The sequence below is a fragment of the Thamnophis elegans genome, chromosome 16 (genome assembly GCF_009769535.1).
Source record: "Thamnophis elegans isolate rThaEle1 chromosome 16, rThaEle1.pri, whole genome shotgun sequence".
NCBI lineage: Eukaryota > Metazoa > Chordata > Lepidosauria > Squamata > Colubridae > Thamnophis > Thamnophis elegans.
The window spans coordinates 8,097,843-8,114,302 of record NC_045556.1 but is presented as its reverse complement, the minus strand read 5'-3'; the positions used below and the strand labels follow the sequence as shown (position 1 = coordinate 8,114,302).

At 44.1% G+C, this 16,460-nt stretch overlaps 1 protein-coding gene across 1 annotated transcript in view; it reads right to left on the bottom strand.

Annotated features, from left to right (window-relative positions):
- MYO5C (myosin VC) overlaps positions 1-16,081 on the bottom strand; it is a 61,756-nt gene extending 45,675 nt beyond the window's left edge. The window contains exons 1-10 of the mRNA XM_032233264.1: positions 16,055-16,081; positions 11,639-11,749; positions 9,715-9,880; positions 9,479-9,623; positions 6,814-6,970; positions 6,165-6,308; positions 4,830-4,911; positions 3,492-3,599; positions 2,436-2,542; positions 1,238-1,503 (exon numbers count right to left, since the gene is read on the bottom strand). Of these exons, the coding sequence (XP_032089155.1) occupies positions 1,238-1,503; positions 2,436-2,542; positions 3,492-3,599; positions 4,830-4,911; positions 6,165-6,308; positions 6,814-6,970; positions 9,479-9,623; positions 9,715-9,880; positions 11,639-11,749; positions 16,055-16,081 (1,313 nt within the window). The remainder of the gene's footprint in view (positions 1-1,237; positions 1,504-2,435; positions 2,543-3,491; positions 3,600-4,829; positions 4,912-6,164; positions 6,309-6,813; positions 6,971-9,478; positions 9,624-9,714; positions 9,881-11,638; positions 11,750-16,054) is intronic.
- Positions 16,082-16,460: the final 379 nt, after the last annotated feature.

The window sequence follows — 16,460 nt, the reverse complement described above, 5'->3', positions numbered from 1 at the left end:
GTGTCGTCGTAACTTTGACTGGTCACTAAAGGAATGGTTGTAAGTGGGGGGGCCTTTTACCAGGTTCGCCTGGTACGTCGGTTGCGCCCCTTCCTGGATCGGGATGCTCTGTGCACAGTCATTCATGCCCTCGTCCTTTCTCGCCTGGACTACTGTAACGCTCTCTACATGGGGCTGCCCTTGAAGAGCATCCGGAAGCTTCAACTGGTTCAGAATGCGGCTGGGCGGGTTATCATGGGGGCACCCAGGTGCTCCCATGTTGCACCCCTTTTAGGCGGCCTGCACTGGTTGCCGGTTGTCTTCCGGGTGCGATTCAAGGTACTAATTATGACCTTTAAAGCGCTCCATGGCTTAGGCCCAGGATACCTGCGAGACCACCTACTGCCACCGGTAGCCTCCCATCGTCCAGTGTGATCCCACAGAGTTGGCCTCCTCAGGGTGCCGTCGGCCAGACAGTGTCGGCTAGTGACCCCCAGGGGGAGACCCTTCTCTGTGGGAGCCCCTTCCCTCTGGAATGAGCTGCCCCCGGAGCTTCGTATAATCCCCAACCTCCGGTCCTTCCGACGCGCCCTAAAAAGTTGGCTTTTCCAGCAAGCCGGCCTGGCCTGAACAAAATAAAATAAATGATTGATTATTGTTAATTTTAATCGAATTTTAAATGTTATTGTTAATCTTAATTGGGTTTGTTTTTTGGATACTCTATTTATTTTTTTTAAATTTAGTATGTGTCTTTTTTAATGTTGTTCGCCGCCCTGAGTCCTAGGGAGAAGAGCAGCATATAAATCCAATAAACAAACAAACAAACAAGTCGAGGCCTACCCAGGATTTAATGCAAATATTGGGTTACTTCCAGGGGTGATATGCTACCGGTTCAAGCCGGTTCGCCGAAACTGGTAGTAAAAAAAAATGCTTTAAAAAGTTTTTTAAAAGTTCCAACAATCAGCTGTGCCCCGCAATCGTGGGAACTTTTTAAAAAACTTTTTTAAACATTTTTTTACTACCAATCAGCTGTGCAACAATCAGCTATGCCTGATTGTCTGTGAGTTTCCTACTTGTTGCAAGGGTCCATTTTGTGTGAGGTCCAGCTGCTTTTACATTATGTGTGAGTCAGTTGTGCGACCACGCCCGCCCGGTCACATGGCCACCAAGCCACGCCCCCCAAGCCACGCCCACAGAGCCGGTAGGGAAAATGTTTGAATTTCACCACTGGTTTCTTCTGAAAAACAGATCCTCTTACCCATAAATGTCCAGAACACCAATAAAGCTATGTTGTTTGCCTGAAAACTGCAAGGCCTTGTTAATTTGTTCCACGATGAAATCGAAAAGATGAGAATAAATCTTCTTAGCCAAAGCATCTCGGGCGTTTACAGCTTGGTGTTTCGTCATTGGCTTTACTACGGTTTCGGAGGTAGTAATAATTTTCCTGTGACAAAGCCACTGAGCTACTTTATCACTTTCGACTCCCAAGAGCTCACAAAATATATTAAGATGTTTGTCGTCCACCTTTGAAGCAGAAATAAGAAACCTATTGTCATTGGGCATGTCAATCATCAAAACTTCTACAGCAGTGTTTCTCAACCTTGGCCACTTGAAGATGTCTGGACTTCAACTCCCAGAATTCCCCAGCCAGCATTCGCTGGCTGGGGAATTCTGGGAGTTGAAGACCAGACATCTTCAAGTGGCCAAGGTTGAGAAACACTGCTCTACAGCTTCAAAATGCAATATATATATATTTTTAACATACAGTGGGTAGCTTGATAGTCCGCAGACTCTGTTTTGTGGTTCTACTGCCTAGAACTGTTTCTCAGCCTTAGCAACTTGAAGATGAGTGGACTTCAACTGCCAGAATTCCCCAGTCAGCATGACTGTTGGAAGTTGAACTCCTCTCAACTTAAAATTACTAAGGTGAAGAAACACACCTTTTTTAAATTAAACAAAAAAACTTAATTGGGGGTGACTGAATGGAGCTGAGTATGCCAGATGCCCTTCCTGACACCTACAAGGAGTTCACAACAGAATTTCCCCCCCCTTTCCATCTTAGGAAAGAAACATCCAACCTAGGTTTGAACTCTCAATCTTCTGGGTGGGAGGCGAGTGCCTTCACCACTAGGTGACCATTCATCAAGGTGAAGAAACACTGTCCTAGAATATCTAGAATATCCCAAGGTTTGACAACCCCAGAACTGAGTGCCAATTCTGCAGAATTTAACATATTTTTTTCTTCTAGATTCATAATGGGCTGGAGAAAATCATCAGAGCAATATTTCTCAACCATGGCAATTTGGAGACACACGGACCTCAGCTTCCAGAATTCTCCAGCCAGCAAGGTACTTCCTGATGAATGTACTTCCTTCAAGCCAAAGATTAAGGGACTTAAGGGAGGGGGGGGGGAAACCTTGCATTGTTCATTAAAACATTCTGCCGGTAAATCTTACATCAACAGAAGACTTTTCATCACCAACAGGACTGATCTGCACATTGCCTAAATGAAGAATAGCGGACAGTATTTTAAAAACATCCATCTGAAAATCTTCCTTCAGGCCTGCAATGAAAAACGAGCAAAAATTATCTTCCACCCAGACGTTAACATTACAATTAATTCTCACATTAACAGTGTGATTTGATGGATGCCCCCTTAGTTCAGTGACTCCTAAAAAGCATGGGGCATGTTGGTTCAGTAGTTAAAGACTGGAAAGCTGAGAGCCTGGGTTTGAGACCCAAGCACCATGCAACAGGGTGAGTTCCCGTTCTGTTCTGACGTAGGCTTCTCCAAAAAGCACGAGGCAGAGTCCTGGTCCCGACAAAACTCCTTTTATTAAACGAATGTGAATTCATCTCATTCACATTCAGCCAAGGCCTGGCAAACAGTCTTTCAAAGGAATATTTATGACCACAGACCTCATCTATCTTGGAAAGCTGCCATGTAAATATTTTCCAAATGTAGTGCTATGCAAGGAAAGACTGGGCTCAGAGTCTCTGAGATTCACGGACAGATCTTCACACTCCTGAAATGAATCTAACAACCGAACGAACGAATTGTTTCCTGCAAAAGCCCACTCCCCTTTCGCTCCTCTTTTATGTCCTATGGGAGGGGCCATTCACCTGCCACCTGTGGCTTTACTCCCAAGTCGACCCTGATTTCTGAATTGTTATTTTCTTCTGGCAGCTCTGCGCATGCACACATTGGGAACGGGCTCCAGCTGTTCCTCTGCCTCACTGCTGTCTAGCTCCGTAGGCGCCTCATCACTGCCATACGGCCTCGGCCCCGTCTCTGCCTCCAATGCAGAGCCCTCGGCTCCCTCCCCAAGACACAGAGATGAGCACTGTGCCGTAAAATAGGGCAAGTTTTACCTTTTGTATTTAAAAAAGGTGCATCGGATAGCGTGCCAATTTTTTTGCCAAGCTATCAGACACTAAAGGACCCAACAGCATTTCGTAAATGTTAGAATTTTGCTGGTTTTTTTTAAACAGCTAACTTGATAAGAGCTTACCTAGCAGGTTGAACGTTTTTTGAGTTTCCTTCATGTCGGCGTGGTCATTCACTCCTTCAATTGTGATGTTTCTACCCATGTTAGTATAATTAAATTCTTCAGCACTTGCTACGGGTGGAAAGCAAATACGTCACCAGATATGCTGACCATGGAGGCCACAGACTCCTAGGAATGGGTCACCGGTAGCCAAATATTGCAAAGATTTGGGGGGGGGGAATGAGTCTTCTAAAATTAATACTGAGAAATCATTGAAATTTTTCGGGAAAGACTTAATTACAAGATGTTATTTGCCAGAAATGGTGTAGGACAGTGATGGTGAACCTTTTTCTTATGACGTGCCAAAATTTTGCACGGGCATGCTATAGTGCGCGCATGTGTGCCCCCACCAATTCAATTTTTCCCACCCTCCTGCACATGTGTGCACAACGCCTCCCCAGGCTCCGGAGGCTTTCTTGAAGCCTGGGGAGGGTGAAAACGGCCTCCCCTAGTACCCCAGAGGCCCTCCGGAAGGCGGCAACAGATCGTTTCCAACTTCCAGTTGGCCCGTAGTTAGGGAGAGAGGGAGAGAGTAGGTAAATAGATAGAAGGATAGAGAGAAAGAGAGAGAAAGAGAGTGAAAGAAAGAAAGAAAGAAAGAAAGAAAGAAAGAAAGAAAGAAAGAAAGAAAGAAAGAAAGAAAGAAAGAAAGAAAACACATGGCTGGCAAGCCACTCCCACCAGGTCACATGGCCGGCAAGCCACTCCCACAAAGGAGGCCACACCTACAGAAACGGAAACCCACCACTGACTAGGGGACACATGATGGAAGTCTTCCAATATCTCAGGGGTTGCCACAAAGAAGAAGGAGTCAAGCTATTCTCCAAAGCACCTGAGGGCAGGACAAGAAGCAACGGGTGGAAACTAATCAAGGAGAGAAGCAACTTAAAACTAAGGAGAAATTTCCTGACAGTTAGAACAATTAACTAGTGGAACAACTTGCTTCCAGAAGTTGTGAATGCTCCAACACTGGAAGTCTTTAAGAAGATGTTGGATAGCCATTTGTCTGAAGTGGTGTAGTGTTTCCTGCCTAAGCAGGGCATTGGACTAGAAGACCTCCAAGGTCCCTTCCAACTCTGTTATTCTATTCTATTTACAACTCTAAGATGCTTTAGCGAATTCTTTCAATAATTAGCAGTATGAGGTTTACTAAATTGGGGGCATATTTTGACCACATAAGAACATTCAGTCCCATAAAGATGCTCCCAAACCAAGAACAGACGCCTCCTCTGTGAATTATGCACCAAACTGATATAATAAAGCAATAAAAGAGATTAATCTATAAGGTAATAGGTGACATACCAAGCTGAAGATGCTTAAATTTGGGGCTCTGAGCCGATGCACACAGCTGATAGAATATGTGATAATTTCTTTCATTTTCTGACTGCAAATGAAAAGAAAAGAAAGATTAAAACTAGAGATAGTTTGGACGCTTTGCTGACAGAAGAAAGAAATGAAATGTTGATTTATGGATTTGACAATTAAGAAAGATGTAAATTAAATGAAAGGCTGAATGGACCTGTGTATTATCTAAGAGGAAGGAGGAACTATAAAATTATAATTATCTACTGAAAAAAAGATCAAAAGTCATATTTTTATAGGATTTTTTCCACCTCCTTTTCATTTCTTGAGTGACCTTCCTTCCTTCCTTCCTTTCTTCCTCCCTCCCTTCTCCTTCCCTCCCCCTAGCCTCCTTTCTTCTCTCTATTCTTGTTCCTTCCTTCCTTCCCTCCCTCCCTCTCTCCTTCCCTCCCTCTCTCCTCCTTTTTTCTCTCTATTCTCCTTCCTTCCCTATTTCCTCCCTCCCTTTTTTTGCTTTGTCTTTTAACCTTTTGATTTTTTTTAAAAAAAAGAATGAATATAAATAAACAAACAACCTTGAAATAATTTCAAAAGTTAGAGACAGAAGGCCACCCAAGTTTCTGTGATGTGGGTTATTCAGAAACGGATGTGAGCAATGCCGTGGGAAGCTTCTAAAACTCAGCGGCCTTCCCCAAATTTAACCAATTGCTAAGTGGTGCAACCTGCCAGCCTCTGAAACCAAAGGGGCTCTGAGTTTTAGCCAAAGCTCTTGCTCCGATGATGGTTTTTTACTTCTCAGTTGAAAAACAAGAGGAAGCGCCTTGAATTATTCTATTTTAATAAAAATGCCTCTGAACAATGCTAGAAATTGCACACAGAAACCCCCCAAGCAATTTTGTTCTCTTTCATTCTTATTTTGTTCACAGGAAGAAACAGAACATTTTTAAAAACTTTTAAATAACTTTTACAAATTTTAAAAATGTTTTTTAAAAATGTACAAGTTTTTTGCAAAAGGCCATCTCCGAAACAACATTGCCCCTGAGCATCATGTTCGGCGGTGGGTTTCACTTATTTTTTACCACTGGTTCGCGCAGATGCTCGCCATCAAGCCACGCCATGCCCACCAAGCCACACCCACAGAACCAGTAATAAAAATGTTTGAATCCCACCCGCAATCTCCGTTACCAGTTCACCCAATCTGGTCCGAACTGGCTGAACACTGCCTCTGATCATGCTGGCTAGAATAAACCTTGAGAGCACCTGCAGAAGGCGAGATAGATTGCTGGGTCTGAAGTTAGTAGAAACGCACAGATTTCACTGCCAATTCTTACTAACCTGAAAAACAACTCTAGATTTTTCGAGCAGGTATGTCCTCATATTTGCCCCAATGATCTGGTACTTCCTATCAAAACTGATCTCCATGTATTTTCCAAAGCGGCTGCTATTGTCGTTGCGAGTCGTTTTAGCATTTCCAATCGCCTGCACAAAAGAAAAAAATTGTTTTAAATCGGAAGTGGCTATTTCTATTAGACGATTCAGTCAGGAAACATTTAGAGAGTCAATTGGGTCTATTGGTTAAGTTAGAAAGTAGGTGATGGTGAATTCTAGTACCGCTTTAGGCATGAAAGCCAGTGGGATATCTTTGACCCAATCACGAGATAGTGAGTTCTAGTCCTGCCTTAGGCAGGAAAGCCCGCTGGGTGACTTTGGGCCAATCACCAGGAGTTGGTGAGTTCTAGTCTCACCTCTGGCAGGAAAGCTAGCTCGGTGATTTTGGGCTCAATTATCAGGAGACTGTGAGTTCTAGTCCAGCTGCGGCTATGAAAACCAGCTGGGAGAATTTGAGCCAATCCCCAATCCACCTCACCAGGTTGTTGTTAAGAAAATTGGAGGAAGGAGGAATACTACTACATTCAGCATCTTGAGTCACCTATAAAGTAATAAAGATGAGATAAAAATCTAATAATAAAATAAAATATTTTACCTCAGTTATCGGATTGCATGCCAACACTTTATCCTCAACTTTAGCGTTGCTACTTGATTTGCTGACCGTCGCAAAATATCTCATGGCGTATCGAGCAGAAACTGTTTTGCCAGCTCCCGATTCCCCACTTACAATAATCGATTGATTTCGGTCGTTCCTAGAGAAGATCACATCGGCGTCATCCCCATCAGCACCACCATCATCAAAATAAGGAAGTTAGAAAATATATTCTTCGAATACCATGATGTTTCTTTTACATTAGATTCCAACTTGGTCTCAACCACAATACAAAGATATTTTCAGTGTGTCTGATATAAATCTTAAAAAAAAAATAGTTCTGGGCTCCAGTGGTGGGATTCAGCCGGTTCGCACCTATCTGGGAGAACCAGTTGTTAACTTTCTAAGCAGTTGGGAGAACCAGTTGTTGGAAGAAATCTCCTTTGGTTTTTCCCCACTTTACAGGGCTAATCCTGTAAGGAAGGCAGGAAGGAAACATTCTGGTGTTGTTTCTAGCCTAATCTTTATCTGAAGAACCAAGGTGGCGCAGTGGTTAGGGTGCAGTACTGCAGGCCACTTCAGCTGACTGCTATCTGCAGTTCAGCGGTTCAAATCTCACCGGCTCAAGGTTGACTCAGCCTTCCATCCTTCCGAGGTGGGTGAAATGAGGAGCCAGACTGTGGGGGCAATATGCTGACTCTGTAAACCGCTTAGAGAGGGCTGAAAGCCCTATGAAGCAGTATATAAGTCTAACTGCTATTGCTATTGCTATTCTTGACCTGCTTGCAAAAACTGCCTCTCCGGTTAACCCTTAAGGCGAAGTGCCCATCAATGTCAGTGATGTTGAGTTGGCCTCTCCCATCCGGTCACATGACCACTGAGCCCTGCCTACCCAGCTGGTCCTTAGGGCAGAGAACCGGTTGTTAAATTATTTGAATCCCACCACTGCTGGGCTCCCAAAAATAATCGATGAAAATGCTTCTGTGATCACTTTACTGACTCTAAATCCAGAGTCTAGTAGCATCTTTTCCAACTCCACAACTCTGAGGCACGGAAGTTTCGTGAGCCGCAAGTTCATGGGCTCGGATGCACGGAGTAGGTGAGCTGACATGAGATTTAAATTGGGGTAAGACAAGGATAAAAGATCAGAAGGCAGGCTGATTATGGAAACCCAGGTGACGTGTGAGACAGATGTACCTTCTCAATTCACAACTGTCGTGTGTGTGAAAAACTAATTGTGTTAGCCTGGGATGACCTCAAACTTTCTGCTGGAAATTCAGTGCCACAATCTCTCACTCCACCCTGCTGATAAAACCTCATTTCTGCAAGCAATCCCTTTGGGATCTGCTGAGAGCGTCCTCGAAGACTGAAGATATTATTTTGTCTTTGTTTGGACTTGAGATTCAATACAAGATAACAGCGTTGGAAGGGACCTTGTAGGTCTGTCAGGCCTGCAATTATATTCTTTTTAGAATTTGGGCCTGCCACACTTTCTCTTATTTCATTATGCTGTTTCATTAGTATAGTTGATGGGAGGGTGGAATAGACAGGAGTAGGATTGTGGAATGTATTGTTTTTATTCTTGTCTAGAAGCCAAGATCATCTTTTGTCTCCGCACTTTTACACCTGACTGGAAGCAGCTGGGTGGAGACGCCAGCGTGGAAGAAGAAGATTGGACCATGTGATGGATTGTGGGTGTGGGGACAAGATCATGAACTTTTAACTGGGTGGAATTCTGATGTAATTTCCAGAATTGGGATTAACACAGATGTGCTAAGATGTCTGCTTTATTAAATTGGAACTTTAAGGATCGTTTTGCCTTGGACTCTGATTTAATTCTACATGATACTTGGAACGCTGACAAGGTCATCTAGTCCAACCCTCTGTCCAAGCAGGAGATCCTGTTCTCATCGAGGCTTCCCAAGAGCATGAAGCAAACTCCTGGCCCCGACAAAAACCCCTTTGATTAATTTACTGTGAATTCTGCTCATTCACATCCAGCAAAGTCTTTCAAGGGAGGATTTACAGTCACAGACCTTATCTGGCTTGGAATGCTGATAGACCGATATCTACAAAACTTGGCCAGGAGTCTTGGAGAGTCATGAACCAATTAAGGGAACTAATTGTGCCCATTGCACTTATGACCACTGCAGCATCCTAGGGATCCTGTGGCCCCATTTTGCGACATTCTGACAAGCAAAGTTAATGGGAAATCCAGACTCATTTAACGACCGGGTTACGAACTTAACACATGAAATGACCCACTTAACGATTGTGGCAAAGGTAGGTCGTAAAATGGGGCAAAACTCACTTAACAAATGTTTCACTTAGCAACATAAATGTTGGGCTCAATTGTGGCCATAACTCGAGGGCTACCTGCATACGCTACCTATTTACCACTGTTCTAATGGTCAAGGCAAATTGATGCTAGATAAGAGTCAACAAAATTCACAGAGGGCTGGACTTAGGTCTCTTATGATTACAGAAGAATTCCAAGGGGATGACAAGCTTGACCCCACCTTCAGGATCTGCCCAGTCATCTTTTACAACCCCATAATCTCTTATTGACTCTAAGAGTCTCTTTCTACATCCTTCAAAGCTTATAGGGAGGGGCAGGGAGGGGCCAACCTTCGCCAAAGTTTATCCCAGGACACTGATCAGAACATACCTTGCCATCTGCTTGTAAGCCTCTTCTGCCACCGCAAAGATATGGGGATCCATATCTCCCATATTTTGACCACTATAAGCATGAATGATAGCATCCCCGTAAATTGGCAGCTCTTTGTAAGGGTTCATGGCGACCAAAATTATCCCTGGGGATGACACACAGGAGAGAATTTAAAGTTGCGCCAGTTGCTTTCTTTAGAATCCCGAGTGCAACGTGGATCGATCCAGAGTATTTACCGCTATAGGTGTAGATCAGCCTGGACTCCACAAAGCGAACCCTAAGGTTATGCAAAACGGCCGGTTCATGGAGGTAGCTAAGGGCTGTGAGGTCATTTTCTCCAACGAGAATGTCCGGATTTCGTAAAGGGGGCAAAGCAGAAGGCTCCACAGGGTAATCCACCTCCTGTGAGGAAGCCAAGCAAAAAATAATATTGTAAGATGCAGAATAACAACGTTGGAAGGAACCTTGGAGATCTTCCGGTTGTTCAATCTCTTCTAAACAACCTCCAGCATTCACAATCTCTGCAGGCAAGTTGATCCACTGATTAATTGCTGCCACTGTTAGGAAATTTCTCCTTAGTTCTAGGTGTAGAACTAAATAAAGGTAAAGGTTAAAGTCCCCCTTGCACATATGTACTAGTCGTTCCTGACTCTAGAGGGCGGTGCTCATCTCCGTTTCAAAGCTGAAGAGCCAGCGCTGTCCGAAGATGTCTCCATGGTCATGTGGTCAGCATGACTAAATGCTGAAGGTGCACCGAACGCTCTTACCTGCCCACCAAAGGTGGTTCCTATTTTTCTACTTGCATTTTTACGTGCTTTCGAACTGCTAGGTTGGCAGAAGCTGGGACAAGTCAAGGGAGCTCACTCCATTACACGGCGCTAGGGATTCAAACTGCTCAACTGCCGACCTTCTGATCAACAAGCTCAGTGTCTTAGCCACTGAGAGACTTCATCCCTAGAACAAAGTATACTATATAGGTATAGCATCGGTGGTACCGGGCCAATAGAAGTAATTGTGAGAGGGATCTTGGAGTCTTAGTGGACAATCACTTAAATATGAGCCAGCGATGTGCAGCAGCTGCCAAAAAAGCCAACATATTCCTAGGCTGCATTAACAGAGGGGTAGAATCAAGATCACGTGAAGTATTAATATAACTTTGTAAGGCCTTGGTAAGGCCACACTTGGAATATGGCATCCGGTTTTGGTCGCCACAATGTAAAAAAGATGTGGAGACTCTAGAAAGAGTGCAGAGAAGAGCCACAAAGATAATTAGAGGACTGGAGGCTAAAATATATGAAGAATGGCTGCAGGAACTGGGTATGTCTAGATTAATGAAAAGAAGGACTAGGGGTGACATGATAGCATTGTTCCAATATTTGAGGGGCTGCCACAAAGAAGAGGGAGTCAAGCTATCTTCCAAAGCAACTGAGGGCAGGACAAGAAGCAGTGGGTGGAAACTAATCAAGGAGAGCAGCAACCTAGAACTAAGGAGAAATTGCCTCACAGTGAGAACAATTAACCAGTGGAACGACTTGCCTCCAGAAGTTGTGAATGCTCCAACACTGGAAGTCTTTAAGAAGATGTTGGATAGCCATTTGTCTGAAGTGGTGTAGTGTTTCCTGCCTAAGCAGGGCATTGGACTAGAAGACCTCCAAGGTCCCTTCCAACTCTGTTATTCTATTCTATTTACAACTCTAAGATGCTTTAGCGAATTCTTTCAATAATTAGCAGGGTGAGGTTTACTAAACTGGGGGCATGTTTTGACCACATAAGAACATTCAGTCCTATAAAGATGCTCCCAAACCATCACCGGAGGTTTTTAAAAAGAGATTGGACAACCATTTGTCAGAAGTGATGTAGGATTTCCTGCCGAAGCAGGGGGTTGGGCTAGAAGACCTTCAAGGTCCCTTCCAGCTCCGTTATTCTGTTTTGGTTCTCTCCTTGATTAGTTGCCACCCATTTGCCTCCTGTTCTGCCTTCAGTTCAGTTGCTTTGGAAAATACCATGTATTCTTTATTTATTCTGAAGATATATCTGCTATCTTTGCAACCAAAGCGTAACTTGGATCCAATGGATAAGCCCATATTTAATAATATTTTTAATGTGTTGCCCAGTCTACCACCACTTGTTTAAAAACACCATTTTTTTTTTTATTCTCACTGTGCAGTCTTCCAGCTGGAGGTGAAGACTATGGTCTCCAGGTCTATAATTAGCTGTAATTTCAGCAGACTGCCAAACTTCCTCAGCATCGGGGATCCAAACTCTGTTGTACTACAAGAAAAGGGAAAAAAAATACAAACATCATAGAGTGTTTGGTGGCTTAATTCTTAACAGATTGGATGAGTTCTTCATTTTGTTCTCAAATAAACAAGCTAAAACCAAAAATATATAAGCGTAGCGTCAGCAAAAATGGAAACAGCAAACGCCGCCTGCCGTAATGCATAGTTGCAGCTGTTACGTTTGCTTTTAAGAATCTTGTTGCAGTGAGTTCCAAAGGAAAATGAAGCAGAATTTTCAAGGCTGCAAAAAACAGATTTTCTTTTTTTTTTTTTTTTAAATTGTACGTTTTCCTTTATTCTACAGCACAATTTCAATTTTGCAACATCCGTATACTGGTTGTTATCAAATCCTTTTTAAATATACATGATGTTATACCCCCTAATTGTGGTCCATTTTCTCTTAGTCACATAGTATAGTCTCTTTTTAAATACATAATATTGTAGATCATAATTGTATCCATAGTTATAACATAACACTCTATTCATTTTAATTTGCAGTTGTGTACACTCTGATAATGATATTACTTGCAATATATATTCTTCTATATAGCTTTGTACCTGCATTTGGTTCTAGTGTGTTAACCTGCTTTCATTATCAACTTTCTAACTTCTGCATCTGTTATCTAGCCAATTATACCATAAGTTGAGTAAGTATTCTGTTTCTCCTCTCTCTTTAAGTTCCGTTGTTAACCAGTCCATTTCAGCATACTCTAATATTTTCTTTATTACCATTTCATCTGCAGGTATACTTCTGTTTTTCCAATTTTGTGCATATGTAATTCTCGCTGCTGTTATTACATGTAACATTAAATATATAATTCTTTTATTGTATTTCCCCGGTAGTATGCCTAATAAGAATAATTCTGGTTTTTGGTCTATTTGTTGTGATATCATCTCCTCTAACCATCCTTTTATCTTTAACCAATATTTTTTTCGCCAATGGACAGGTTCACCAGATATGATAATAAGATCCCTGTGTATAAAACTTTTTTTTTTAATGGGATTTTTAAAAAAAATGTTGTTTTTCTACTGTGAGAAATTTGGTATTGACATCCATTAATTGAAGTGGGATAGAGACAGGGGTGAAATCCAGCAGGTTCTGACAGGTTCTGGAGAACCAGTAGCGGAAATTTTGAATAGTTCAGGGAACTGGCAAATGCCACCTCTGGCTGGCCCCGCCCTCATCTATTCTCTGCCTCTCGAATCCCAGCTGATCGGGAGGAAATGGGGGATTTTGCAGTATTCTTCCCCTGCCACGCCCACCAAGCCACACCACGCCCACCAAACCACGTCCACAGAACCGGTAGTAAAAAAAAATTGAATTTCACCACTGGATAGAGATATGTATCTGTGATTAAACATTTAAGTTTGGAAACTTATAATATCCTATTATGAAAGGTATCTCTTTATTGGGAGAGATACGGTATCTTTGTACAAATGGCACCTTTGGAATTGGGCACAAAATAGGTTTTTGAGCTGAAACATTGCAATGCAAGGCAGATTCCTCTATGCGGTTTTGTCACATATGTTAGCCTGATCTGCTCCTGAAGCGGGCGCTTCCAGGTGCCTCCATCTGCAAATATTACGAGCCACCTACAGATCAGGGAACCTGCCTTACAAATAAACAATAGGTTTACTTTCATGTTGACTCCCAGTCGGGTCTCCCGCTTCAGCATCGCAAACTGGAGCATTGCTGGAGTGACTGGAGAAAGTATAAAGATTCAAACTGTCTTACTGGTACACTACAGCATGGTTACCTGACACCTGTCTGAAACTGGAGAATTACACAATCCTATACAAAAAAATCCGCAAGTACACAATTGAAGCTTTCAAACATGAGGTCATCTGCGTGCTTCTTTTTTATTTTTTTCTACAAGGATTTTTAAAGCTCCTGCAAAAACACTTCCTGATCATTTAAGTATGCAATTCTGACACAGGAATTCTGCAGGTGATTCATGCTTTCGGAGTCACACACAATAAATTTTCAAAGGCATTTGAAGGTACACGAGGCGTGTCTACCACTGTGGGTCCTTCCTACAGGGGGACCCACAACTTACAACCAAATTTAGGACCAGAGTTTCTGCTGTTAAGCCAGGCAGTTGTTAAGTAAGTCACTCCCAGTTTTCCATTTATTTATTTTTTGGCCATGGTTGTTAAGCAAACCGCTTCAGGTGTTAAGCGAATCACACAACTGTGAAGTATTTTATTTATTTTATTTATTATTATTAATCACTTTTAATTATTAAAAGTGAATCGGGCTTCTTCTTTGCTTGACAGATACTGTCTGTTAAGTAACAAAAGCAATCATATGACACCAGAATGCCGCAACGATCATAAAAAAATATATACTGGTTGGCAAAGCACCCAAATTCTGATCACCTGACCAGATGCCACAATAGGTGTGTTAGTACTGTCGGAAGTCACTTTTTTCAGTGGGGTAATTTCAAGCAGACACTAAATGAAAAGGTTGTAAGTCGGGGATTGCCTGTAGCACCTCTGAATCTGGAAAGACTAGCAAATGTATTATGGCATATAAAGTTTCTCTCCGTAAGTCAACAAAAGGACTGCCGAGGGCTTTGGGGGTTCAGTCTTTCTGCCAACTGGTTTCACTGCAATTTAACTCCAGGCGTGCTGGGATTGCGCCACCCCAAACGATATTGTTGAAATTAGATATTGTTGAAATTTCTTCGAGAGAGTTTTTATACCACAACCAGATTTGCATAATACTTGTAATCAAGTCAGGTTAAAAAGCCAAGGAGAGAGGGATTCACACAACATATCGAGACTGTCTACCTTGGTTAGAAGTTTTCGCCTCCCTGGTTTAAGCATGTGGGGAAAAGCAGCACATTTGGTTAATTGATAGGCAGGGTGTGTGTGTGTGTGTGCAAACCCAGGAAAATGGGTTTATTTGGGAAGCAGGGGAAGATTGTGGTGTGAAATGTTTCCCTGAGGCTGCCTACTCAAGTGCCCACTCAAGTCTGTTGCAGCTCTTGAAGGAAGCAACTTTGGGAAAAGGTTTACTGGACCAGGCATGTCTAGGACCCCGGCCTTAAGCCCAGGAAAGGAAGTCTTGGGGAAAAAGAGGGGAGAGGGAGAACAGGAAAAGAAAAAGATTGAAAAATGGAGATGATAGAGGGGAGGTGGCAGAAGAAAGAAAGAGGGAGGGGGAGGGGAGTAGGATGATGAAGGGAGAGTGAGGAAAGAGCTAAAGAAAGAAAGAAAGAAAGAAAGAAAGAAAGAAAGAAAGAAGGCTGGAGGAGGGGGAGAGAGAAAGAAAGAAGGAAGGAAGGAAAGAAGGAAGGAAGAAGGGGAGGAAGGGAGAGAGAGAAAGAAAGGAGAAAGAAAGAAGGAGAAAGAAAGAAAGAAGGCTGGAGGAGGGGGAGAGAGAAAGAAAGAAGGAAGGAAGGAAAGAAGGAAGGAAGAAGGGGAGGAAGGGAGAGAGAGAAAGAAAGGAGAAAGAAAGAAGGAGAAAGAAAGAAAGAAGGCTGGAGGAGGGGGAGAGAGAAAGAAAGAAGGAAGGAAGGAAGGAAAGGAAGAAGGAAGGAAGAAGGGGAGGAAGGGAGAGAGAGAAAGAAAGGAGAAAGAAAGAAAGAAGGAAGGAGAAGAAAGAAAGAAAGAAAGAAAGAAGGAAGGAAGGAAGGAAAGAAGTAAGGAAGAAGGGGAAGAAGGAAGAGAGAGAAAGAAAGGAGAAAGAAAGAAAGAAAGAAAGAAAGGAGAAGAAAGAAAGAAAGAAGGAAGGAAGGAAGGAAGGAAGGAAGGAAAGAAGGAAGGAAGAAGGGGAGGAATGGAGAGAGAGAGAAAGAAAGAAGGAAAGAAGGAAAGAGAGAGAGAAAGAAAGGGAGGAAGGAGGAAAACGGAGGAAAGAAGGAGGGAGGGAGGAGAGAAAGAAAGGGGGGAAGAGAGATAGCAGGGTCAAATTCGGGGGTGCAAAGCAGCCTTCGGGGGGGGGTCGACCGGCCTTCCCACCCAGCGCCGGAGCGACCCAAAGGGCCCGGAGTCCCCTCCCCGCTAAGCGGCCCCGCTGCGAAGGTCCCGGCGGGCTCCGTCCCACCTGCCGCGGCGCCCGCCTCCTCCCGGATGGCTGAGCCGGACGGCGCGGCGCCGCCTTCCCTCCCGGAGCAGGTGGCGGGGGGGGGGGGAACGCCCGCCGGCCTCTGCCCGCTTCTCGCCAGCTGGCGGGGGACGCAGCGGCGGACGCAGCCGGAGCCTCCCCGGGGCTGAGCCAAGAGACCCCGCCGGGGCTCCCCGCAAGGCGGAGCGGCCGCAGGATCCCCCGGCGCCCCCACCCGCCTCCTACCTGCGTGTAGAGGTCGGCCAGCGCCATCGCGGCGGCGGGGAAGGTGCGCGCCCTGCCTGCTCAGCTCTGGCCGGCCGGAGGTGGGGCTCCTTGCCGCCGCCTCCCAGCCGGAGCGCCACGTTTGTTTCCTTGCTGGCCGCCTCCGAGGAGGGAGCTGCCCTCGGGACGCCCGGGGCCCCTGCGCGGGGAGGGGGAGACAGGGAGAAAGGGAGGGGGCGTCGGTTGTAAATCTAACGAAGCGAAGCTGGGCAGGGGAGGATACCTAGATTGGATGGGTGGGTAAGACATGGATGGATGGACAGACAGACAGATACCAGTAGAGGGTAGGTAGGCAGATAAGTAGAGAGACAGACAGATAGGCAGAAACCAGTAGACAGTAGGTAGTAAGGTAGATAGATGATTGATT